The sequence below is a fragment of the Rhineura floridana genome, chromosome 4 (genome assembly GCF_030035675.1).
Source record: "Rhineura floridana isolate rRhiFlo1 chromosome 4, rRhiFlo1.hap2, whole genome shotgun sequence".
In the NCBI taxonomy this organism is placed as follows: Eukaryota; Metazoa; Chordata; class Lepidosauria; order Squamata; family Rhineuridae; genus Rhineura; species Rhineura floridana.
The window spans coordinates 181660317-181687869 of record NC_084483.1 but is presented as its reverse complement, the minus strand read 5'-3'; the positions used below and the strand labels follow the sequence as shown (position 1 = coordinate 181687869).

At 43.6% G+C, this 27553-nt stretch overlaps 1 protein-coding gene across 1 annotated transcript in view; it reads left to right on the top strand.

Annotated features, from left to right (window-relative positions):
* PREPL (prolyl endopeptidase like) overlaps positions 1-27553 on the top strand; it is a 67814-nt gene that overhangs the window by 23422 nt on the left and 16839 nt on the right. Inside the window, exons 6-10 of the mRNA XM_061625414.1 lie at positions 4006-4126; positions 5358-5574; positions 18711-18896; positions 21115-21318; positions 25949-26124. Coding sequence (XP_061481398.1) covers positions 4006-4126; positions 5358-5574; positions 18711-18896; positions 21115-21318; positions 25949-26124 — 904 coding nt within the window. The remainder of the gene's footprint in view (positions 1-4005; positions 4127-5357; positions 5575-18710; positions 18897-21114; positions 21319-25948; positions 26125-27553) is intronic.

The window sequence follows — 27553 nt, the reverse complement described above, 5'->3', positions numbered from 1 at the left end:
GTGTGTATATGTGTAATTTGTATAAATAGATCTCTGTTTGTAAGTTCATGCAGATAAAATCGTATTTCTCCCTGGATGATAGTCCAACAAGTGGGTCTAGAGGCATCCACAGGCAGGAATTGCAGAACAACTGTGAGGGGCGTAGGTTGCCCCCCTCACATGACCCCACAGTTCATTTCCTGCCTCGTCATCCAGGTGGTTGCTTTTTCTCTTAGCTCCTTCAGATTTTCCAATTTCTCTGCCTCGGTTTTATTTATTTACCTTTACTGTGTTTCTGGAGTTTCCTGTATCCCTATCCTTGTGTGTAGTGAGTCTTCTTCCTTTCCCCTCGGTCCCTACCCTCTGCACTCTTCCCTCCCCTTCCTAGGAGGCAGCGGTTTTAGCTTACCTAAAAAAAAAAAAAAAAAAAACCTCTGTCTATCTCCCCAGCTTTCCTGTTCCTGCCTTTTCAGTTACATTGGGGCAGGACTGAGGAACTTGATTCAGATTGCATTTAATGGTGAACCTACCTAATGCGCTTTCCGAAACAAAGCACAAATTAAAACCATCCTTTGAAATTTGCACTTCTTTGAATTTTGCAATGCAATTCTCCAGTCAGGTAATGTGTACAAAAATGCTAGGGTAAACTCTGCACAAAAATGCATATTAGTGAAAATAACATAAAAAATGGATTAATACAGAAAATGGCTTTGCAAAAATGTGTATATTAGGAAAAATTGCATACAGAGTTAGGAGAAATTTGCACTAAAATGCTGCTGGATTTTCATGAGGACTTTTTTTAAAAAAAAAATCCTTAAGCTGATGTGGAAATGGGGAGACCTGAATTTAAGACTGGAAAAATTAGAAACTGAAATTCTCCCATCCCTAGTGAGTATACAGCTGGACATGCACAGATCTGCGCACTATTGACTATCCTAATTTATTAGGGTTCCCCATAAAGTGCCAGTTGAGAGGCACACACTGATACACAGCAGTAGTGATAGGATTTAAAATGGTGGCTGGAACAGCAGTGGCAGGAGGGCTTGAAATGGTGGCCTGAGCCCTAGTCTGTGCAGTGACAGGAGTATCCAAAAGTAGCAGGCGCTAACTTTTTGGTGGGCAAAATGGCAGGTGCTTTATTCTTAGTGCATGCTGCACCAAATGTAGACACACAGGCAGCTGCTTTCTGCTTGGCGCCCTCCGCGTCTGAGGAGAGCTGCTCTGTCTTGAGCTTAGATTTTTTTAAGTGCCTTTCAGGGAGGGGAGGCTGTGCCTGCTGCAACTGAAGGGGCCAGTGGGAACAGGGAAACAAGCTACTTACCAGTAGCACTGTGCGGGCAGACCTTGAAGCCACTGCCTGAGATAGCTGGCCCATGATGGTGGCCATTGATCCAGGGGATCCGGCAAGCTGACTTCTAGCTGAAGAGGGACCTATATCTGTTGCTAAACTCAACTCGTGCCCACACACTGCTAGAGTGCGGAGGAGACGATGGTGAGGCCAGCCGCAAAATAAAAGGAATTCACAAACACAAATGTCAACAGGCACTGATTCAGCCAGAAAAGAGTCAGTCCTGCCCTAACATAACTGAAAAGGCAGGAGGAGGAAGGCAGAGACACAGACTAGAGGGGAGGCAGATGGAGACTTTTTTTTTTTAAGAAGCTGAGGAAGGTAAGCTAAAATTCCTGAGCAAAGTACTAAAGCTGCCTCCTCCTGGGAATGAGGGGAAGGGAGCAAAGAATAGGAACTGAAGGAGAAGGGAATAGGCTCACCACACATGAGGATAGGGAATACAGGGAGTTCTGGAAACGCAGTAAAGGCAGATAAATAAGACCGAGGCAAAAAAATAGGACAATTTGAAGGAACTAAGAGAAAAGAACTGTCCGGATGACAAGGGAGGAAATGAACGGAAGGGTCATGTGAGCAGGGCAATCTAGCCCTCTTGCAGTTGTTTTGCAATTCCTTCCTGTGGACACCTGGTCTGTGCTAGACCCACTTGATGGACTATCATTCAGAAGAAAATTCTTTCAGATAAGGACCAAGTCCTGTTCTCTCCCATTAATGTGATCTTGTCGCCATACTTACGGGCTTTTCCATGTAATACAAAACCCACAATTTGCTCATAAATGTGCTAGGGTTTGCACTGAGGTCATGCCAGTTGTGTGAATAATATCCTGTTCCCAGGCAACTGCAGAGGATTATTTATTTATTATTTGATTTATATCCTGCCCTTCCGCCCAGCAGGAGCCCAGGGCAGCAAACAAAAGCACTAAAAACACTTAAAAACATAAAAACAGACCTTAAAATACATTAAAACAAAACAACTTTAAAAACATTTTTTAAAAAGCTTTAAAGACATCTTTTAAAAGGGGGTTTAAAAAAGCATATTGTTTGGGGGGGGGACGTATTAAAAAGCAGTTCCAACACAGGCGCAGACTGGGATAGGTCTCAGCTTAAAAGACTTAGACTTGTCACAAAGGCTGTGGATATACTCTTGTCAGAGGATGTGAGAACTACCATTGGAGAGGCAAGCACATGTCTTTCAAAGAACTAAATTGAGGTAAATGTCCATAAAATGGCAGAGCATTACTCGAGTGGGGAGTTGTTATCTTGTTTGCCATTGTCACTGTTTTTAGTCCTCATTAATTGACATAACAGGGTATGGTGTTCAGTCTGCACAAATTAAATTAAGTACAACTTCTTAAAAGGACATTAGCCTGGCTGGGGAGGAAAGTTATGTCACATCATTAGTAATGTGTGTACTGTCCAATAGGTACAACCAGGAGCAGCTGTCTTACCAGGATAGAGCAGGGGTGGCAGGGAGGTGGGCGCTGCATGGGCACACTGACAGGAGAGCCAGATGGGCTCCATGATGAACCTGAACAGCCCCACCCTCTGCTGCACTGTCCTACCCCTGCACCATCCCAATAAGTGGCCTTGACACCGTTCCCAGGAGGGTGTTGATGAGTTGCTTCTGCTCACAGCTACATCCTAGACACCACTCAGAGCTGTAATGATTGTGCTAGCTGTGGAGAAATGTTCATTTTCACAGTAATAAAATACTACACTCTAGGACAAATGAAGGGCCTCGAATGTTAAAATGAAGAAAGATGCCTAATTTTGTGTGTGTCTCAGCCCTCACTGGTACAGGGTATGTCACCTCTTTTTTTTGCTGTCCATGGCAACCATTTTGTGCGGGTACCCACAGCACTGTTATGAAGATAGGAGTACTTGCACCTCATTTTTTACTCCCCAAAAACTGCCTAAATCAAACAAAAGTGAAAAACTGCATGGATTTTGTAAGAATGGAAAATAAATAATCTGAAAAGGTTCTACATATGAACTGGTTCCTTACTGTTTTTCACATTAAATTCAAGCTTCTAGTCAATGACTGGGATCCAAAGGCCTGTACAAAGTCCTGTACAACTTGGGACCAGGATACCTGAAAGATCGTCGTATCCCTTATATATCCAGTCAATCACTACGCTGTGCAGGTGAGGGCCTCCTGCAAATACCATTTTATCAGGAGGTCCATTCCACACAACATAGGAAGTGGACTTAAGTGTAGTAGCACCTATGCTTTGGAATTCCCTTTCCTTAAATATTAGACAGGTGCCATCTCTGTTATCTTTTCGGCACCTTCTGAAGACCTTTCAACAAGCCTTTTATGTAAAGACCTTATCTAGTCTGCATCCATGTTGGAATTGCTGTTTAAGATGTTTTTTAAGCTTTTTTAAAAATATGCTTTTATAGATGTTTTGTTTTAATATATTTTAATGTCTGTTTTTATGATGTCTTAGAGTGTTTTAGTGTTTTTGTTTGCGGCCCTGGGCTCCTACTGGGAAGGGCAGGGCATACATTAATTAATTAATTAATAATATATGTATCAGGGCCTTTTTATTCACATTTTCACCAGTTATTTTCAAGTTAGCTTAATTAAGCACAATAGATTTCACATATTCCAAAACTGAAATTCTAGTTCCTTTGATAATTAAAAACACTTATTTGACTTTATTTTTCCCTTCCAGAATGGGCTACAAATGAGATTCTGTTCTATACCATCCAAAAGAACTTACAGTGTCATGATGTGCATTTATCTGATTTTAACAAAAAACATTCTGAGCTGGTTTATACAGAACATGATGCAAGGTAACTGAATAAATTAAACTGGTTTCTCTCTGCATGATCTGTTTAGTATGTAATAGGCTACCGTGGTTTTCTTAGCCAAGATGAAAATGCTATACCAGTATGCATGGGGAGGGATGAAAGAGGAACACACAGACCCAACACTCATTCCTGAGTTCATGTTAAGGGTGTGCACCAACCACAAGATTCAGTTTGCATGCTGATTCTGCACGTCAGAAAACAGCCTTCCTTGGTCCAAAGTACTTTGGATGCTACCTGATTTGGTTTGGGGTCTGGGGCTGAAGTTGCTTCGGAAAAATCAAGATTTCGTTCCTTCCCCCTCACTCTTGAGAAATCAAAATGGATATGACTCGGACACTGATCTTTAAATCTTTGGGAAGAGAGCAGAATAAATCTTTGAGAGATCTCTCATTCTAACATTTTCATTTTGAACCTTTATCTTTCATTATATGTGCCTGACAATCTCTTGTCTTTCCAATAAGGTGTAAAATAAATATGGAACCTAAATTCTGTAGCATATTGTACCATGATATAATGCAGGGGGTCACCAACCCAGCACCATGGTGCCTATTAAGACATTCACTGGTGCCCTCAGGAAGGGATCCCAGACTCTGAGCCTTATTTTTTTAAAAAATAAGTCTCTAGCCCTCCTAGGAAGAAAGTTATGCATCAAAATGGTAGCCTTCTAAGCAATTTCTGTGAAATGAGTGAGCCTGGCTGCTCCCAGTGTTTTTAGCCAATGAGTGAAGTAAGGGCTATGATTAATAAGTGAGTTGTTTGGACACCACGCAATTGGAATCTCTGGGGATGATGTGTAATCATGGCAGGGAAGCGGCCATAGTTCAGTATTAGAACACATGTTTTGTATGCAGAAGGTCCCAGGCTTAATCCTGGGCATCTCTAGCTAAAAGCTACATTCCTCTGAGGCTAATCTGTCAAGGGCTGCATGCCAACTGTGGACAGTCCTGAAGTCAGTGGTGGGTGGAGCCTCAGCAAAAAGTGGGTGGGACAGACTGCTGGGGGAGGGAGAAATTGCTCTTGCCAGACAATGCAGCCCACCTTGGACAAATAGGAAGCTTGCTTTACTGAATCAGACTATGTACCTACTCTCATGCTAGTGTTAACTGACTGCAGATAATATTCCCTCTTTTCATAAACTTCTGCTGTCCAAATATCTTGGATATCTCCACAAGTAGATACCATGTTGCATTAGTTAATTATTGTTTCCTTGCAGATATTTTGTGGATCTCTACTGCACAAAAGACAAGCGCTTTTTGACTATAAATAGTAACAGCAAGACTTCCTCTGAAGTGTGGTTGGTTGATTGTCACCACCCTTTCAAATCTCCTGTTCTTGTGCAACAACGAACTGAAGGAGTCATTTACCATGTTGAACACAGAAACAATGAGCTGTACATGCTTACTACATATGGAGATCCAGTGGGATACAAGGTATAGGATGCTAGTAAGCATTCATGTTGATTCAGATATCTAGTTGGTTCAAACAGGCTTCCCTTGGGCATCTGGTTGGCCACTGTGGCAGCAGGATCCTGGACTAGATGGGCCACTGGCCTGATCCAGCAGGCTGTTCTTAGTTCTTAGCAGCAACATATCCAAACTATTCAGTAATTTTTTTATAATAATTAAGACTTCTTAAAAGTCCGCATAGGGTTTTCAGTTGCCTGGACATGGTTCCCAATATGTATCCTTCCTTCCCTAACCCTATACATATGCACTAAAACAGCTGCAGCACCGGGCAACTGGAGAAGACCTGCCCTGGGAGTGAGTACCTGAGCATCTGGGTGCTTGCTTGCTTGCTCCTCTTGGTTGCTGTCTCCTGAGACAGCTGAAGTCCCTCGTAAGTGCTGCAAGGACTGGGACACCCTGTCTGACCCTAACTCCAGAGAGAGGCTGCAGTTAATCTTGCAGCCTCTTACATCAGCTTCTGGCTGGGTCAGGGGGCATAAAAGCCCAGCTGCTCTTGGGGGTCATCCCTTGGGGAGCCCCTTAGGGAGTTGTGAGGGTGCTACCCCTTCCATTCTTTTTAGACCAATCTAGAGGAGATTGGTAGTGGGGAGGCGTATGGCACATGTGTAGTTCCTATGCAGGGTGAGAGCCTGTACAGTGAACTGAATGACAGGAGAAAGTTGCCAGATGCCTTCAGAGTGAGAGTCTGCAACTGGCATCCCTGGGTGTGAGACGGGTGACTAGATGTGCCCTGTGTGAAAATATTGAGTGCATCTGACTGTTCCCAATTCTCTCAGAGGCCTACTGGGATAAGTGGTTCAGATAGGGTTTGTTGGTGGGCTCTTGTTGGGTCCATATCAGGTGTTTAGGAGGAGTCTTAGCAAGGAGGGAGTGGGTGATACCACTCCAATTCCAGTGATCATGGGTAGAGGGAGGTATAGCCATGGGGAGGTAGTGAACTACCATAAAAGACGAGGGCAAGGCTATCTACGTGTTGTTCCTGGCTCCCACTCCTCTTATCTGCTCATCTGCTGTGCCCACTGGCCTGTGTGTGTTATTGTTTAACGTGTGTTATTGTTTAACGCCAGGTCGGTACATAATAAGACCACACTCATCCATGACTTGATTGTGGGTGAAGATGCTGATTTGGTGTGCATTACCAAGACCTGGGTGGGTGAGCTAGGAAGAGTTGATCTGACCCAGTTTTGCCCACCTGGATATTTGGTGTAAGACCAGCACAGGCTGCAAGGATGGGGGGGAAGGAGTTGCTGTGGTCTACAGAACTTCCATCTTTGTCACCAGGAAACTACACTCTCTTGGAGCTGGCTGTGAGGGCTTGTAAACTAGGGTTGCTGCTGATGTACCATCCACCCTACTGCCCAGCAACTTGTCTGACTGAGCTGGTAGAGGCTGTCTCAGCTGTGATGTTGGAGGAGCCCAGAACGATAGTCCTGGGTGATTTCAATGTCCATGCTGAGGCTGCCTCTAGTGTTCTGGCTTGGGACTTCATGGCCTCCATGATGACCATGTGGCTGTCTCAAGTTGTCACCAGCCCGACCCGTAGAGCAGGGCACACCCTTGACTTGGTTTTTGCTCCAGATGGAGGAAGTGGTGGTCTGGAGATGGGTGGTGGTGGATGTCACCCCATTGTCATGGTCAGACCACTTCCTGGTGAAGTTTAGACGTATGGCTCCGATCCTTCCCTGCAGGGGTGATGGACAGATTAAGATGGTCAGTCCCCAGAGACTAATGGAATCCATAGGAATCCTGAATGCCCTGGGGGAGTTCCCAGTAGATAGAGCAGGTGACCCTGTTGAAGCCCTTGTCATGGTGTGGAACAGTGAGATGCATCGGGTTCTTGATACAGTTGCCCCCGAGTGCCCTCTCCAGCATTGTGGAGCCCGGTTTGCATCTTGGTACACTAGTGAGCTAAGGGCAATGAAACAGGCTGGAAAATGGCTAGAGCACAAGTGGTGAAAGATGTGCTGTGAGGCTGATCGGGCATGAGTAAAATATCATAACCTTGCCTACTGTGTGGCAGTGAGGGTGGTTAAGAAGGCACACTTCTCTGCCACCATCTCATCCCCAAGAAGTCGTCCAGTGGAGCTTTCCCCTATTGTCAGGGGTCTGTTGACATCAACTCCAGAAAATGGAGTTTTAGACCCTTCAGAGGCCCACTGTGAATTGTTTGCAAGGCACTTTGAGGGAGTTGCTCACCTCCGTAGCAATTTTGATGGCCCATCCACATCTACTGTAGTCCCCAGTGAGGTGTCCAGTGCAACATCTGCTGCAACTTCTTGGGATCGGTTTCAGTGGATGCAGCCTGATGACATGGACAAGTTGCTTGCAACAATGCAGCCAGCAACGTGTCCTCTCAACCCATGCCCTTCTTGGCTTATTAAAGCTTGGCAAGGAAGTTTGACTGAGTGGATCCAGGGTGTGGTCAAAGCATCATTGTGGGGGGGAATGATTCCAGCTGCCCTGAAAGAGGCGGTGATCTGACCACTCCTGAAAAAGCCTGCCTTGGACCCATTGGTTTGCGAAAACTACCGCCCTGTTGCAATTACCTGCTTTTTAGGAAAGGGGATTGAGAGGGTTGTGGTGCAGCAATTGCAAGTACTCTTGGATGAAACAGATTATCTTGACCCATTCCAATCTGGGTTCAGGCCTGGTTATGGCACTGAATCGGCCTTGGTCGCCCAGATGGATGACCTTTATTGGGAGAAGGACATGGGGAGTGTGACCCTGTTATTCTTACTTGATCTCTCAGCAGCTTTGATACCATTGAACATGGTATCCTTCTGGGCCTACTTGGTGAGATGGGTATTGGAGGAACTGTTTTATAGTGGTTCCAATCCTATCTCCAAGGTCGTTTTTAGAGAATAGCGTTAGGTGATTGTCTTTCAGCCCCCTGGCAGTTGTGCTGTGGGGTGACACAGGGTACAATCTTGTTCCCTATGCTGTTTTCTATATGAAGCCCTTGGGAGCGGTCATCAGGAGATTTGGGGTGAGATGTCAGCAGTATGCTGATGATACCCAGCTCTGTTTCTCTGTAACATCTGAATTGGGAGAGGCCGTGCAAGCCCTGGACCTCTGCCTGGACTTGGTGGTGGGCTGGATGAGGGCCAATTAACTGAGTCTGAATCCTAGCAAGACGGAGACACTATGGGTTGATGGTTCCTGAGCAGATAATTGGTTAGTTGCCTGCTTTGGATGGCGTCGTACTTGCTCTGAAAGAGCAGGTCCATGGTCTGGGGGTGCTCCTGGATTCATCTTTGTCACTAGAGGCCCAGGTGACTTCAGTGGCTAGAGCGTCTTTTACCAGCTTCTGCTGGTAAGACAGCTGCGGCCATTTCTGGACTGGGATAGCCTGACCACTGTTGACCATGCACTGGTAACCTCCAGGCTGGAAGACTGCAATGTGCTCTATGTGGGCTGCCCTTGAGGTCGGCCCAGAAGCTGCAGCTCATGCAAAATACGGCGGTGCGACTGCTCACTGGGACAGGGTATCACCAACATGTCACCCTGCTGCTGAAAGAATTGCACTGGCTACCTATTAGCTACCAGGCTAAGTTCCAGATTCTAGTTTTGGTATATAATATCCTATATAGCTTGGGACCAGGATGCCTGAAATACCATCTTGCCCCTTATATACCCAGCAGATCACTACACTCTGCAGGTGAGGGCCTCCTGCAGATACCATCTTATCAGGAGGTCTGTTCTGCACAACATAGGAACCTTTAGTGTGGTGGCACCTACCTTTTGGAATTCCCTCCCCTTAAATATTAGACAGGCACCAACTCTTATCTTTTTGGTGCCTACTGAAGACCTTCCTTTTTCCACAGGAGGACTGCCATCAAGCGGGTAACATAGCTCCACCTATCGTCCAAAGGCAAGAATGTTTTGAAGTCAAGACTAGGGGCATCAGGCCCCTCCCACTCTCCAGTTCATTCTTGCCTTTCGTCCGTGCAAGTTGGAGTATAAGATAGCATAGATAAGTTTTGTGTATCTGTGTGACAGGGTATAGAGATTTGTGTGTGTATTCCTGGTCATTTCCTTCCCTCTGTTATTTAATTTAGTGTGTGTGGGACTGATTGTTCTTTTTCTGTCTTTGTTTTTTATTGTCCTGGGGAATTTCTTTGGGGGGTTGCTCTTCGCCCTTGTTTCCTCAGTCCCTGCCTGAACGGCGACTTACTGGGAGACCGCGGCTGCGGCTCTCCCTTCCTCAGGCGCCGGATGCAGCCTTAATCCAGGAGCTTGCGGCTGCAGCTTCCTGCTCTGCGCCTCCGCTGTCTCGTGTATTTTATAGTTTGTCGCCTACTATCGCGGCAGCTCCCTTGGTCTGCGGCTGCGGCTCTTTTTGCCTTTCCAGTGGCCCTTTATTTAGTTGGGCTGCTCCGTCTCCCTCCCTTCCCGGCTCATTCCGCGGCATTTTAAATCTCGTCACGACTGACCTCAGGAGCCTGTGGCTGCGGCTCCTTCCCGTTTTGCAGCTTTCTTTGCCGATTCCCTCCCCCCCGCTAGCTGCGACTGTCTCAACGACTGTAGGGATTTCGCAGGCCGTTCTGCCTCCTCGGCAGTGATTTTCACAGCTGGCCCTTAAAGCTGCGATTGCGTCCTTCAGCCCTATGGCTGTAGAGCTTATTTTGACGCCGCTCTGCTGCAGCAGTGTTTTCGGTCGGCCCTGTTTCAGCTCACTGGTGTTCTTCAGTGACCGCCATTGCTTCTTCCTCGTCCCTACGCTTTTCTGATTGGCTTATTTTCCCGCTCTTTTAGCGGGCGCCATTTTATTCGTTCCCCCTTTTCCCGCCCTTTCTGTTTAACCCTTACAACAGTAAAGGATTCTTTTCAAGGCCTTTTTTGTCAGTTTCTGTGTGTGCGCTGCAGAGTACAATAACAGAGGATTCTTTTCAAGGCCTTTTTTGTCAGTTTCTGTGTGTGTGCTGCAGAGTAGAACACAGGTCTCTCAACTCAAACTGCTGACTGAGGCTGACTACTGAAGCTGTTTGGAACTGTACATTCTGCCCCATCCGTGGCCATGTACTAAGCCTGTTTGGAACTGTACATTGTGCCCCATCCGTGGCCGTGTACCAAGTCTGTTTGAAATTGTACATTCTGCCCCATCCGTGGCCGTGTACTAAGGCTGTTTGGAACTGTATATTCTCCCCCATCCGCGAGCGTATACTTAGCCATCTGAGCCAGTGCATTCTGCCCCATCCATGGCCGTGTACTGAGCCTGTTGGGTCTGTACATTCTGCCCCATCCGTGGCCGTGTACTGAACCCCCTCGAAAATATATGATGGCGGAACAGCCAGTGACAGCTCAGGCAACCAAGCCTGAACAATCTAAGGCAACCAAGCACAAGCACACCAAAGCGGTTGCCAAAACCAAGCATATATCTGTTGGAAGCATAAGTAGCCCTGTAACCCAGTTGGTTGAAGCAATAAGACACCAGATAGACTGCCACAGCTTTGTTAAGGAGAAGCTTTACTTGCCATACACGGATAAAGTTCTCTGGATACACAGGATCATAAACAAACACAATAGCACCTTCCTCACACGACTCCTTCATCCCCCACACTTTGCTGCAGCCACCCTCCTTCTTTTATGGGCCTTTGCTTAATTACACTGAATTCCTGCAGCTGTGAAACTGATGCAACCGGCTCCTCGTTAACTATTGCTGTTAACTCATTCCTTCCCTGTATAACCTGCCTTCTATAGGAATCACAATAAAATGCAAGTCATGATGACTGTAACATTCCCCACCCTTGTGTTTTCTGGTGATTACGTCGAGATGCAGGTTACAGTATACACACATATACATACAATATACAATATACAGGTTACATGTTGCATACAGTATTACTTGGCTCTCTTTGGCTTATACATTTTAGACCAATACTAGAGCATCCTGCTGTTCCATCCAGTCTCTATCCCCATCGTAACATTTTAAACCATTGTTCATAATCTTGAGCAGTCCATTCATCAACATCATCGTCTCCCTGTATGGGTTCATCATTGTTCTGGATGGTTTGTATTGTACCTATTTTAAATCTATCAGGAGGTTTACCTATATTAGCTCTCTGTGACCTTCGCAGTTCAGTAACTGCTGTCTGGCTTGTCTCACCCCCTCTCCTATTTCAGCGGCCTCTTGTTTTACTTGTTGAGTAGGCGGGTCAGTATGCATAGCTGTAATCTCTACGCTACAGTCCTCAACCGTTTCTTTCACTTCTGGTTGCTTGACCTGTTCTACTTCTGAATACATTTGTTGCGGCTTATCTACTTTATAATCATTCCCAAAATAGACTATGTCTTCTTTCTGTTCTGGGGTCACTATATATTTCCTTTGTACAAAGGGTTTGTGTTTCTTGCTAGTAACCTCCCGGCTTGAGACCACTCTGTGGGAATGAAGTAACCACACCCCTGTATGCCATACGTTCATACCCAAGGACTGTTCCTTTAACCCATGATACATCAGGTTTATTTTTGATGTTGGGTACACGCGCCCAACAAACTTCACCGAAAGTTTTTAAGTGTGCATGTTTAGGTTTCTTTCTATATAACTTTTCATAAGGAGTCATATTAATAGCTATAGAGAACAGTCTGTTAATTAAGTGGTTCGCATGCATAGCAGCTTCACCCCAAAAGCCTTGTGATAAACTGCAACCTTGTAGCATCGAACGCATCATGTTTTGCAAACATTTGTTTCTGTGTTCAGCTATCCCATTCTGATGAGGAGACCAGCTGGCTATGAGAGAGTGCTTAATGCCTCTTTCCTTAAGGAACCACTGTAAAGAGTTGGAAAGAAATTCCCCACCTCTATCTGAATGTAGCTGTGCCACCTTAACTTGATGCTTGGCTTCCACCCACTTAATGAAATGACGTAAGTTGTTCTCGGCTTCAGCTTTTGTTTTTAACAGATATACAAAGCTGTATGTAGTATAATGATCCACTATAACGAAATAAATCTTGCCCCTCCTTTAGTTTTTGGAAATGGACCGGCTAGATCCATACTGAGTAGTTCAAAAGGTCTACTCGCCTTACAGTCATTGCTTTTGTTTTTAGGAGCAGCCTCGGCTTTCATTTCTTTGCACACTGAGCATTCTAGAAACAGTTTACAAGTTTTAAAGCATATATCAGCACTATGTTTAGGCATTAATTGCAGGGTTGAATAGCTTGCATGTCCCAATTTATTATGGTAATCATGTATACACCCTTCATGGATGGGTTTATTCATTACTGCCTTCACTTTTTCTTTTGGGTTTATCTCTATTACATAGAGTGCATTCTTTAAATAGCCTTGCGCTTGCACTTTTCCTTTCCTGCTTATAGTACATTTTCCTTTAGTAAACATAACATCATAATTCATTCTGTTCAATGCAGACACAGACATAATGTTTGTTTCCATCTGAGGAACAAACAACACGTTGGTTAAAGTAGTTTGCAAACACTCTACAAATACAACGCCTTTTCCCTGTACCTCCAATTTCGTTCCGTCAGCTAAATAAATGTTCTCGCAAGTTGAAGTAAGTACTTTAAATTGTTCTTTTGTGTTACAGAGGAACGTTGTCGCCCCCGAATCGATCACCCAAACAGAGTTGTTTCCCTCTGTCTTTTCACACTTGTTGCTGTTCGTTACAACCCGTATAGACATACTGTCCTTGTCTTTTTCTGTTTTGCTTTGTGCTTTGCAGTCTTTATGAAGATGAGTGGTAGATCCACATCTGTAGCATTTTCTTAACGCGTAGACTTTCTCTTTGTCTTTGGTCTTTGAGGGACCAGCGACGGCGTGTTGCATTTTACTATCAGTCTGTCTCTCTGACTCTTGGAGCAGTTTACAGGAAACATACTGCATGGTTAACTCTTCGTCTCTCATAGTCTCTAATGCTGAAACCATGCTATCATAAGAATTGTCCAATGAAGAAAGTAACAAATAAACTTGTAATTGTTCAGCAAATATAACGTCTCTATCCTGTAGCTGCGCAAATAGACTACGTATAGTTTGTATGTGAGCATTCATACTCACACCTTCTTTTAGATGTGTCTGGAACAACTTTCTCGAGAGTAGCACTTTGCTTCCTGCAGTAGTCTGAATATGGACATTATGTAGTGCATCCCAAACTTCCTTGACTGTCTCCATATTTCTCACGTTTATTAGCTGAGAATCTTGTACACCAAGTATTATCGTGGCTCTTGCCTTTTGATCTTGGCGATGCCATTCCTCTGTGGGGTCTTCCGGCGTTTCATCCTCAATAACATGCCATAAATCTTCACGGATCAGCAGCATCTGCATTTTTACGTTCCAATTAAGATAGTTAGAATCATTTAGACGCTCAAGCGGCATTCCGGATGCATAGGACATTGGCGTGGCCATCCTCGCCTCTTACTTTGAAGGAGTTGTGGTGCTTGCCTTATCTTGCAGCTCTCCAGTACTGGCTGCACTTTAGGCTTTGAAGCTGGGCTTTCACGCTCAGGATCTGGGCTTTCACGCTTAGGATCTGGGCTTTCACGCTTAGGATCTGGGCTTTCACGCTTAGGATCTGGGCTTTTACGCTTAGAATCTGGGCTTTCACGCTTAGAATCTGGGCTTTCACGCTTAGAATCTGGGCCCATAACCCGTTGTTGGAAGCATAAGTAGCCCTGTAACCCAGTTGGTTGAAGCAATAAGACACCAGATAGACTGCCACAGCTTTGTTAAGGAGAAGCTTTACTTGCCATACACGGATAAAGTTCTCTGGATACACAGGATCATAAACAAACACAATAGCACCTTCCTCACACGACTCCTTCATCCCCCACACTTTGCTGCAGCCACCCTCCTTCTTTTATGGGCCTTTGCTTAATTACACTGAATTCCTGCAGCTGTGAAACTGATGCAACCGGCTCCTCGTTAACTATTGCTGTTAACTCATTCCTTCCCTGTATAACCTGCCTTCTATAGGAATCACAATAAAATGCAAGTCATGATGACTGTAACAATATCCAGCCACAGCACAACCAAGCGGGCATGCTACGTCTCTGTCCCGGTTTCTGAGGAGGCGGGCCAAGAACCATTAACAAATCTCTTTAATTCTCCGGCCGCATCCTCCGAGGAGGACTTTGCAGGGTTTCCTGACCAGCCAGCAGCCAGCTATCCTCCTCCCATATTACCACCTAGGGCTCATTCATCTTCTCAGCCTGCTGAACCGCCCATATCTTTGCCTCTACAAGTGCAACCATCTCCCACACCGGAGCTGCAGCTGTCTCAGAAGTTCATATTGCAACTACAAGACATGCTGTCGTTCTTCTCTCAAACGCAGTCACAGTCACAGGTCACTGCCATGCCTCAGCGGAGTGTTTGCAGACAACCCAATGATATGAGCCACTATGCACGCAATGAGGCAGATCCATCATGCTCTCCAAACCCTTTTGACATTGCCAGCGGCAGGTTTGTTGATGACATTTCTTGTGGGGAGGATCCATCATTTGCTATGCAATCCAAAGGAGACAAGTGGAGTGATCAGTCGGAACAAGAGGAGGATACATCTTATCGCCTGTTTGATGCCTCCGATTATCAGCCCCTTGCTCGCAGAGTATTGAACACCCTCATGATGAGGCTTAGACACAACACCTTACGTCGACATGCGTCCACTCTGTCGTCCATTCTCTCAGTGTCCTCTGCTGGTGCTACTATTGCCTCGCATCCGTTCATCAAATGTTTTCTGAGGGGAACCGCTCTACGCTCCGGTACCTGCTGTATTCCACCGCTTTCCCTCATGGAGTTTGTCGAAGGTTCTGCAGGCTTTACAACACCCTCCGTTCGAACCCCTTAGGACTGTGCCTTTACGTCTGTTGTCATTCAAGGTCCTGTTCCTGATCGTGATCACCTCTGCGAGACGAGTTTTGGAACTGGGCGCATTGTCTTCTGCCCGCCATCTCTGTGTTTTTCACAAGGACTCTGTTGTGCTGAAGACTGATCCTTCCTTCCGTCCCAAGGTCAATTCAGTTTTCCATTGCAACCAGGACATTGTTCTTCCCTCCTTTTGTCCAAATCCCACCCATCCTCCAGAGAAGGCTTGGCATTCGTTGGATGTTCGAAGGGCTCTCAAGACCTACCTGTCTCGGACCCAGGATATACGACGAACTGAGTCTTTGTTTGTATCCTTTCATCCACATTCTATGGGGCATAAAGTAGCTAATTCCACCTTATCCCGCTGGTTGCGCGCATGTATTACCTTAGCATATGAGTCCCTTAAGCTTCCTGTTCCATCTAAAATAACGGCTCATTCCACTAGATCAGCGACCACTACGGCTGCTTTTGCTACCAACGCTCCTGTTGCTGATATTTGCAGAGCTGCTGTTTGGTTTACCCCACATTCGTTTATAAGGCATTAAATAGATCGTTATGCCTCTGCCGATCCCTCTTTTGGCAGGTGAGTTTTGCAACAGGTTCTTAATGATGATTAGGATGTGGGTGGTCCCTCCCTGTTATGGGCTGCTTTGGTACATCCCGCTTGATGGCAGTCCTCCTGTGGAAAATGGACCATTGGTCTCACCTGAAGGGTGATTTTCATAGGAGGACTGCTATCACGACCCTCCCAGTTGGAGGATACCTAGATATTTTTCTGGGGTTTTTATATATTCCTGTTACGCTATTATATTTAGATTTACTAGTGAAGTCAAGACTGCTATTACTGTTATATCGCTATGTTAGAGTCATATTATTATGAATATTGCTATTGTGTTATGTTCTTGCTGGTAGGCCCGTTGGCCTTTTTTCCTGCATTTTTAGATATCTCTCTTTGGACTCACTGCGAATGAACTGGAGAGTGGGAGGGGCCTGATGCCCCTAGTCTTGACTTCAAAACATTCTTGCCTTTGGACGATAGGTGGAGCTATGTTACCCACTTGATGGCAGTCCTCCTATGAAAATCACCCTTCAGGTGAGACCAGTGGTCCATTTTCTGCAAGCCTTTTAAGCAGAGACCTTATCCAGGTCTGCATCTATGTTGGAATTGCTTTTTAAGATGTTTTTAAACCTTTTTTTGAAAGATGTTTTTAAACCTTTTTTTAAAAGATGTTTTTAAAGCTTTTTTAAAAATGTTTTTAAAGATGTTATCATACGTTTTTAAGGATGTTTACTATATTTGAAAGTCTGTTTTTATGATGGTTTAAAGTGTGTTTAGTGCTTTTGTTTGCCACCCTGAGCTCCTACTAGGAGAAAGAGCGGAATATAAATTTAATTAATAAATAAATGTTAAAAGGCAATAAAATCATTCTCAGGAGAATTCCAGCCATTGGACCAAAACATATAGATTAAACTGAGTTGAGTACTCCAGCTATACTTCTGGGTGTTGTAACATAGGATTCTAGAGGTCTTAATTATTATAAAAGTAGTGTGAGTTAAGGACAATGATGTGGCAGATTCCCCTATGCTCCTTAAATATAGGGTGGGTTTAAAAGAGGATTAGTCAAATTCATGGAGGATAAGGCTATCAATGGCTACTAGCCATGATAACTATGCGCTGTCTCCAGTATCAGAGGCCATATGCCTCAGAATTCCAGTAGCTGGGGAGCACAAGTAGGGAGAGTACTGTTATGAACATGGCCTGCTTGTGGGCTTCCCAGAAGCATCTTGCTGGTCACTGAGGACAGGATGCTGGACTAGATGTTCCTTTGACTTGATCCAGCAGGGCACTTCTTATCTTCGAAACGTTTGGAGATGTAACAGGGAGACACACAATCAAGGGTGCAATGTTTAGTCACTAATCAGTTATATCTTTTGGTTAACTTAAAAATGTGCCTTCTATGTTTAGAGGAATATAGCATAAATTGAATGCTTTCAATAGAATGTGATCTTGGTATGTCCATTTTGTTGAACAATATAGTGAATGTATTTACACAAGCTCTGAAAAACATGTCTTAATAATATTACTAATTACAAACATCATAATCCATTTCCCTATCAGTGCCTGCACCACTGTGCAATTTATTCGGAGGTTTTATTTTGGTTTTGATTATTATTTTTAGTCACTTAGAAGCTGAGTACTCTGCTACAACTCCCATAACACTCCATTGCAGAGCACACATTTAACCCTCTCCCCCACTTATTAAGTGCCAAATATGAGCAAGGTTATAGCCTTCCTGTGAAACAATCCTTCATAATTTAATGAACCTTTCACTTCATTTTTTTATTCAGTCCTTTGAAAGCTGTGCATGCTTCTTTCCTAGGCTGGAGAACCTGCCCCGCCCCCCATGGTTGGTTGGTTGGTTGGTTTTCAAAGCAGAAAATGGATATCCCTTCTGCAGCAAATCTACACAATCCCATTAAATCCTTGGATATTACCCTCCTAATGGTGGGTTGGTGCTAGTGCAGGCACAGTGCTATGCAATAATTCCCTATTTTTGTAGTAATTTGGGAAGGACAGCTCTGAAATTCCACTCTGAAGAAGCTGGTACTGCTATTTCCTGTTTCCTTTCATAAAAGGTTGAAGAATTTTAGACCTCCAGGGTTTGGATCAATCACAGTTACCATCATTAAATTCATTTTTATAGATACATTGTTCTAGAAATGCAATTCTGTCCATTTCCACTGCTTATTTCTGATGCCCTCATGGACTCCATCTTGTTATTATCTTTCCTGCTGAGATGTGTGGAAGCTTAAAGAAAATACTGTAAAATAGTTGAAAAGAAATAGAAAATGTTGCTCAGCTGGGCACTTCCTTGATTTATGGCTGGTACTTGAGCAGAAGCAGAAAATGTGTTACTTGGTGGGTTATTCCTCCTTTGGTTGCATTACCCTCAAGTGATCAAAATTTAACATCCATATGCAGTGTCTATACTTGACCTTGTGCTATAGAGAACAATGGGAGAGAAATTATAGGTTTGCCATTTCATCTGAAGAAGAGTAGGAACATACTTGCCTACTTTCAGATGCCATGAAACAACTAACACAACTATCTTTTCAGAATATCCAGAACTGTCAGGACTAACATTACACTAGCTACTGACATGTTACTATTGCTAATGTAGGGATATTAGTAGCTGGAAACAAGTACCAGCTTTCTGAAAATGCTTGCATACTGTATTGCATAATTTCTGCTTTTTACATGTAGGTATATGGACTCTTCTTTGTTTTGTAGCTGATGAAGGCTCCAGTTGACTCATGTGGTTTGGAGAACTGGCTGTCCATTTACACAGTAAAAGAAAATACCAAATTGATTGACTTGGAGATGTTCAAAGACTACTGTGTTGTATTTCTGAAGTTCTGCAGTCATCTCTATTTAGATATTATTTATTTCGACTCCAACTCAGTTCACAGTGTTAAGGTAAATGTTTTGGTTAAATATATGTATATTTGCACTTCACGCAAATAACAAACACCCAACTACCAAAGTGGGGAGGGGGGAGGCACAATAGAACAACATCTGTTTTATCAGAGCCCTTACAGCTACCCTTGGCATTCCTTACACCAAGAATTTCACTTCTGAGACTGGGGCTGCCATGGGTGACCTTTGACAGAGGAGACAAAGTACATTGCATGGGGAGTGGGATAGAGAGGGTAGGGTGATTCACTGTGTTAATCATGCCGTCACCATATGTTGATTGTGCACATGCAGGGAGAATAACAATACAATCAGTGAGAAAACATCATGATTGGTGGGTGACTGTGAAGTTTCTAAGGAATACTGAGGGACTAGTAATTGGCATTGCTAATTTACTCTTTGTTTGTGTAGCTATTATATTGTTCACTTTTCAGCTGTGTGCATATAGGATAGCAGCTACATTACGCTGGCATTAGCCCTTGTTTAGCACTTGCTCATAGTATTAGACTGTCCAACAGGGGTGGTGTTAGGGGGTGGCCCAATGAGCCCAAGCCTAGGGTCTTTTTGCACTAGGTCCCACATCTGCGCTTCCTCCCCTTTTTTTAAACTTAAAAAAGTGTGTGTGTGTGTGTTTGCTTATAGGGCTGCTGCCTGATTCATTAGATTCTGGTTCAATGAAGGAACAAAATCTAGCTGATTAACCGTTAAGATGATCATTTTAAAAGCCATATTTAGAAGTGATTTTATGGTGAAATAGAAGTAGTGCTATTAGTTGCAAAAACCATAATTTTCTCCCCTAAACTTCTCTCTGTGGAACTATTTTGCAGCAAGCGGATTGTGAGTTGCAACATTTGACTGCTAAAATCTTATAGATAGCACAGCGGTTTCCTAAATGGTTGTTTTCATAGCAAAATAATATTTGGTGGATGTTGTAGCAAAAATGAAATAATTAGTGGTTTGTTTTGCATACATAACGCAGAATAAGTCCTGTTAGTTGAATCTTGATTAATTTCCATAATAAATTGTATAAATGCTGCATAGACTATTGGAAGAACAGCTTCATTAGTCTAAGATTATATCTGTGAGATAAAATTGACTATATTTCCTTGCTTAGAGCATTTTTTTCTTTTCTTTTGAACTTTCAAAATCAAAGGACAAAAGCTCTGTCTCTTAAAAACCTCAGGCTAACTCCTTACTTAAAACTCAGTTATCTGAAAATATTTTAAAATTTCACTTGCATACTTGCAATAAAAGGGTAAACTTATACACTCTCCAACCATTCTCTTAATTGTAGCATTCAAGTTAAATATAGAATCCATTTTGTAGGGTTTTCCAGACTTTTTAGAATGATCCTCTTCAGGTTTTAATCAATTACACAGAGTGCATTTTTTCTGCGTAAAGCTTTTTGACTCTGACTGCCACAATTCCCAAAGCCTTTATCAACCTACTAACCAGAACTCCTTAAAAGAAAGTAAGCAGTGGGTAAGAGACCCTGCTGCTCACAGAGAATGAATCTTGATTCTTTTCATTTCTGAGAGTGTTAAGTCTTAAAACATAATAGCCCTCAGTTTCTGAGTGTAGCTGTGCCAAAAAAATGATTTTGTTCTTCACAGTGGCTAGCGCTGGGAATAGAGTCAGAGGCAAGGATTCTAAGTGGCTAAGCGCTCCAAAACCAATGCATAGCCTTAGAGCAATAACTGACATTGACTTGGCTGCATTTCAAGGTGGATAGAGTGAGAGAGTAGACAGAGGGGAAGGGGAAAAAGATTTTCAAAACTTTGTGATAATGCAGGGGCGTGCAAGACAAAATCCCTAAAACAGATAACATATGCATTATAATGTTTGTGTTTTCTTAAAGCCAGTATTCTCATTTTTAAAGGTGTTTTGTTTATTAGTTTCCTTGCTTCCTTTATTAAAAAAACCCATAATATATTGTTTTTCATTTGCATTGTTGTTGAATCTCATTAAGCTGCATTTAGGGAAGGGGGAAAGTAAGTTAAATTGTTGCCTTTATTTCATAATATTTCTTTTTGACTTTTTTTTAATTTAGAGAGAGAGAGAGAAAGAAAGCAACTCCTGGCAAACACACATGCCAAAGTTAATTAAGCTTGAAGTTTGAATCCTTTCATTGAGGGGAAGCATGGGATACAGTTCTGTAGAGAAAATCTCAAAGACTGGGTGGGTGGGGATATTAATGACTGTGGGGCTTTTTTTCTCCCAGCTACCTGCCTGGGCCTGTTCATTTGAATTGGAACCTTGTCCTGAGTACACCGCCAGCACTTGCTATTTTTGGCTGATCTCCCCAATTCATCCTCCAATACGTTTTGCATACTCATTGATGAAAAACAGCCTTATTGAGCACACTGAGCAAGAGGTATCAGTTACGGTGAATTGTCACACTGTACGTTTAGAAGCTAAGAGCAAGGTAAGAATCTCTGTTCTCTACCTACCCTCTTTTAAAGTGCATCTGGAAGGAAAAGAGAAATTAACACCATATATAGGCCTCTAGATGCCCATATTCACTAGATCGTGTTTATTGTAGCCCTGCAGAGAGAGATTTAGGAGGCTTACGTTTTCTGTTTCTAGTTTTACTTTTGAGAATACTGAAGGTGATGGTGTTATTTGCCAGACTGGAGTGGAGGACACTCTATTGACAGGGATGATCCTCCCTCTGGGAGTGATAGGCAGAGCCTTTCCAATCTTTTCTTTTATTTCAAGGGAGTGGAGCCATTGCTCTCACCAGACTGACCCTGTCTGTGGGTGAGACAGGTTGTGGATTTGGCTTGCTCTGCAGCCCTTTCCACTGTGTAGCTTTAGGTGTTGTTTGCCTCCATTAGTCCCCCTCTCCTGTTTGTTTTGTCATTGTGTGAGATTTTTTCCTTTCTCCTTTGTGTACCTGTGTCCCGTGGGGTTGTATGTGATCCACCCATCCCTTTTTCCCCTTTCCTTTTCTGGGGCTTGGGAGGGAGCGAGTAAGGGCATTTGTTGTTTTTAGTTTTTTCTTCACTGCTGCCAGGACCTGGTAGTTTTTGGCAACTGAGGGCATTGTTGACCACTCAAGAGCTCTCATGCTCTCTGCCATTCTCTTTCACCTTACTTCTGGCTGAACTGCAGTTTTGGCAGGAGTGCCATTTTGAGACTGGACTTCCCGTTCTGGGCTTTCTGCACGGAAGCACCATTTTGTTTTCACTCCTTTTGGGTGGAAGCACCATTTTGGAAGGGTGCTTCCCATTTCAGTTGCAGTTTGGCCTGCCCCCTGCTTTTTATTTTTAAACAGTGGGATTTTGGGGGTCTTTGTAAGGGCCGCTTCATGGAAGCCTCCTCTCACCATATTCAGTTGCTGGTTGGGGGAATTTCCCATTGGCCTCTTTCCCCCCTTCCTTTGGCAGCAACCAGCAGTGCCTGCCAATAGGCTGATAGGCAGGTTGGCCTGTTCACTCCTGTGAAAAGTTGGCTGTTAAGGGCTCCATGCTATCAAGACACGAATAGGCAAGAACACCTCTCTCTCACTGTCTCTGCTTCGTGCAGTGATTACCGCTTTGGGGTTTATTGGCCTTCTCGCTCCCCGGGGCATTCTCTTCATTCTTAGTGGCTGCCTGCTTTCAGGTCATCACTGCCTACCCAAGGTCTGACAGGGGTCCCAGGTCCTGAGGACCAGCAGTGGGAGCTCCCACCTGTCCGGGAGTTTCCCAAATATTTTTCATGGTTGCGCAGCTACATACCTCAGGAATTCAGGAGGCCACACAATATCCTGCTCCACCTCAGGTGATTCTTGAGAGGGGGTGTTCCTCCTCTCGTAAAATGCACAGGAAATATAAAAAGCACACATCCAAGTCCCACAGATGGAAAAAGTCTGTGGTTTTGGTTCCAGGGGGGTGGAGCTCAAGGAGGTCCTCCTCTCACTCTCATTCTCATCCCTCAAGGAAATCAGCCAGTGCCCCGGAGACCCATACTGGACTGGGCAGGTGGAGGTTGCTTCTTCTGTGGGATGGACTCCATGCCGGGGTCCCTCAGGGTCAGAGTTTTGTCATAAAGATGGAGAGGTGGGGAGGGGGAGGCTCTCTGATGAAGAGCTTAAGGCAGTCACTCTACAGCAGGACTTGTTTTTCTCTGATACCTTCTTGCCGTTGGTAGCAAAGGCATGTAGGATACTTACACTTTCTGAGGAGGAGACCTCAGCTGATGGTGCCAAGTCTGTCTGGTCCCTGGAGCCAACAGGGCCTTCCCTTCTGGTGCCACAAAGCCATCTAATGCTGTCATTCCCTCTGAAGGGGAGCGGGGCAAAGGACCCTTATGACAACTCTGTCAAAAATGCTGTGGCTTTCAGAGTGGCAGCTACTCCCTCCATTTTTGCTAAGGGAGTTTTCATGTGGGCTGAGGAGCTGTGGGCATTGGAAAACGTTCCCAAGTCCCTTAAGAATGCCTTAAAGATTTCTTATGCTTTGGCCCTCTCGGCAGATGTTTCATTGGATGCTCTTCACTTTTCTGCAAAGTTGATGGCAGCCACTGCGATGGCCAGGAGAAACATTTGGCTTTGGCCAGGAGAAACATTTGGCTTTGGCAGTGTGTGGTGGATAATAAGACAATAAGGGATGCTAAAAAAGAATTTGAGGAGCACATTGCTAAGAACATAAAAACCAACAACAAAAAATTCTATAAATACATTCAAAGCAGGAGACCATCTAGGGAGACAATTGGACCCTTGGATGAGAAGGGAGTCAAAGGTGTCCTAAAGAACGATAAGGAGATTGCAGAGAAGCTAAATGAATTCTTTGCATCTGTCTTCACAGTGGAAGATATAGGGCAGATCCCTGAACCTGAACTAACATTTGCAGGAAGGGATTCTGAGGAACTGAGACAAATAGTGGTAACGAGAGAGGAAGTTCTAAGCTTAATGGACAATATAAAAACTGACAAATCACCGGGCCCGGATGGCATCCACCCGAGAGTTCTCAAAGAACTCAAAGGTGAAATTGCTGATCTGCTAACTAAAATATGTAACTTGTCCCTCGGGTCCTCCTCCATGCCTGAGGACTGGAAAGTGGCAAATGTAACGCCAATCTTCAAAAAGGGATCCAGAGGGGATCCCGGAAATTACAGGCCAGTTGGCTTAACTTCTGTCCCTGGAAAACTGGTAGAAAGTATTATTAAAGCTAGATTAACTAAGCACATAGAAGAACAAGCCTTGCTGAAGCAGAGCCAGCATGGCTTCTGCAAGGGAAAGTCCTGTCTCAGTAACCTCTTAGAATTCTTTGAGAGTGTCAACAAGCATATAGATAGAGGTGATCCAGTGGACATAGTGTACTTAGACTTTCAAAAAGCGTTTGACAAGGTACCTCACCAAAGACTTCTGAGGAAGCTTAGCAGTCATGGAATAAGAGGAGAGGTCCTCTTGTGGATAAGGAATTGGTTAAGAAGCAGAAAGCAGAGAGTAGGAATAAACGGACAGTTCTCCCAATGGAGGGCTGTAGAAAGTGGAGTCCCTCAAGGATCGGTATTGGGACCTGTACTTTTCAACTTGTTCATTAATGACCTAGAATTAGGAGTGAGCAGTGAAGTGGCCAAGTTTGCTGACGACACTAAATTGTTCAGGGTTGTTAAAACAAAAAGGGATTGCGAAGAGCTCCAAAAAGACCTCTCCAAACTGAGTGAATGGGCGGAAAAATGGCAAATGCAATTCAATATAAACAAGTGTAAAATTATGCATATTGGAGCAAACAATCTTAATTTCACATATACGCTCATGGGGTCTGAACTGGCGGTGACCGACCAGGAGAGAGACCTCGGGGTTGTAGTGGACAGCACAATGAAAATGTCGACCCAGTGTGCGGCAGCTGTGAAAAAGGCAAATTCCATGCTAGCAATAATTAGGAAAGGTATTGAAAATAAAACAGCCGATATCATAATGCCGTTGTATAAATCTATGGTGCGGCCGCATTTGGAATACTGTGTACAGTTCTGGTCGCCTCATCTCAAAAAGGATATTCTAGAGTTGGAAAAGGTTCAGAAGAGGGCAACCAGAATGATCAAGGGGATGGAGCGACTCCCTTACGAGGAAAGGTTGCAGCATTTGGGGCTTTTTAGTTTAGAGAAAAGGCGGGTCAGAGGAGACATGATAGAAGTGTATAAAATTATGCATGGCATTGAGAAAGTGGATAGAGTAAAGGTCTTCTCCCTCTCTCATAATACTAGAACTCGTGGACATTCAAAGAAGCTGAATGTTGGAAGATTCAGGACAGACAAAAGGAAGTACTTCTTTACTCAGCGCATAGTTAAACTATGGAATTTGCTCCCACAAGATGCAGTAATGGCCACCAGCTTGGACGGCTTTAAAAGGAGATTAGACAAATTCATGGAGGACAGGGCTATCAATGGCTACTAGCCATGATGGCTGTGCTCTGCCACCCTAGTCAGAGGCAGCATGCTTCTGAAAACCAGTTGCCGGAAGCCTCAGGAGGGGAGAGTGTTCCTGCACTCGGGTCCTGCTTGCGGGCTTCCCCCAGGCACCTGGTTGGCCACTGTGAGAACAGGATGCTGGACTAGATGGGCCACTGGCCTGATCCTGCAGGCTCTTCTTATGTTCTTATGTTCTTACCTGTGTGATAAATCTTTATGAGATACAGAGGGAAGTAAAATGACTTGACTTAACAGAAGAATTCCTCTCAAACTTACAAATTGTAAAATAAATATATATGTATATAGAAATGTTAAATTTATAACAAAAGGTTTTCTGCTGCACTGAATGCTAAGCTGCTCAGGACGTAATGTAGATAGGTATCATTAGAGAGTACAGGAGGAGCTGGTTGCTTTCATGGTTTATAGATTTCTCAGGTGTTGCACTTAAATGAGTTTTTATGCTCCACATTGGTAAATGAACCCAGTGGCAGGCCAATCTCCCATTTTATTTTTCAAGAGAGCTTTTGTACAGTCAAAGTGCCAAGGAATTACTGTAATAAGAAAAACATGTTTAAAATATATAATTGAAGCTTTTGTACCTGTGTATTCCTTATGAACTTTGAAACATCCTTTAATGTAAAATACTCCCTCATTTCCAGGATGAAACTTGCGTGCCAATTACAGTTTTTCACAAAGCCAATTCTAAAGAACTGCGCAGGATGCCACTTCTGGTTCATGTATACGGAGCTTATGGCATAGATTTAAACATGAGCTTTAAAGCAGAAAATTTAATGTTAATCAAGGATGGGTGGATATTGGCATACTGTCATGTTAGGTAAGACCTATATACTAAAAAAGCTGTCGTGGGATTTGCTGCTTGTGAGAGATGTATTTTCAGTGCTCAAAGTCTGTCTTTTGGCTTTCCATTTACAATTAATTTTGTCACAAATTTATGTTAAGTACTGTTAACTAATAATTACTTTAAATGCCTGTTCCTTTGGTGAATTCAGTTAAATTCATGGGATGAGAATGCAGCTGTTTCAGTTCTTTGGCTTAATACAAACAGTGATTAGATTGAGTTGTTAAAGCCTTTGTGAGATCTATCATACTATTCTAGTGGTAGCTTCCACCACAAGGCTTTTCTTTCATCACGACAAATAAAATTGTATTCTGATATTGCATTAATCTTTTGGTGATTTTCATTCACCTAAAACAGAAACAATGAAGCATATATTAGCTGAAAATGTATGAATAATGTTAATGATATATAAATAACCCTTGTTTTTAAATCTAGCCCATTAACTAATTTTCTAGATAAATTATTTTGTCTCTTTTTGTGGCATCATATAGGGCACTTTCAGATGTCCCACATAGTTCTAATACAGCAGTTGAAAATAATTCAAAATAAATTTTATTTTTATAGCACTCTGCATAGCTTTCTGCATAACTTTATACCATAAAAAATAGTACTGATTATTTTTGGTGGCATCAGAATTAATACATAGCCTGTCTTAGGAGATCAAGTTCTTAACGAAGTTTTGATGGAACACTGGAATTTTTTTTTCTTGTCATAAGACTACATAGAAGTAAGCCCAATTTGTTTCAGTGGAATTTAACTCCCTGTATGCATTCTTCCTCCTCTTCGGATGCACGCCTTAATGTGGTGAGGGGGTTTGAGTGTGTTGAAGAAGCTGAGAGCAATGCCGTCAGGAGTCTAGACCAAGAGGCTAGACTCCTAGCAGGGGCACCAAAGGCGGAATGGTCAAAGCTGAAACACCAGACTAAGATGCATCCAAACTCAGAGGAAGGCAATGGCAAACCACCTCTGAATATCTCTTACCACGAAAACCCTATGAACAGAGTATCCAAAATGCAACATGAGATAGTGCTGGAAGATGAGACCCCCAGGTCAGAAGGCACTCACCGAGCTACTGGGGAAGAACAAAGGACAAGTACGAGTAGCGCTGTGACTAATGACACAGCTGGGTCAAAGCCGAAAGGAAGCCCAGAGGCTGATGCACACAGATGCAAAAGGAGAGTCCGGAGTTGTACAACGCACACAATAGGAACATGGAATGTGAGAAGCATGAACCAGGGAAAGTTAGAAATTGTCAAGCAAGAAATGCAAACATTACAATACTTGGCGTGAGCGAACTAAAATGGACGGGAATGGGACATTTCCAATCAGGCAACTACAAAATATTTTATGCAGGAAATGAGAAATTAAGAAGAAATGGGGTTGCTTTAATAGTGAGAAGTGATGT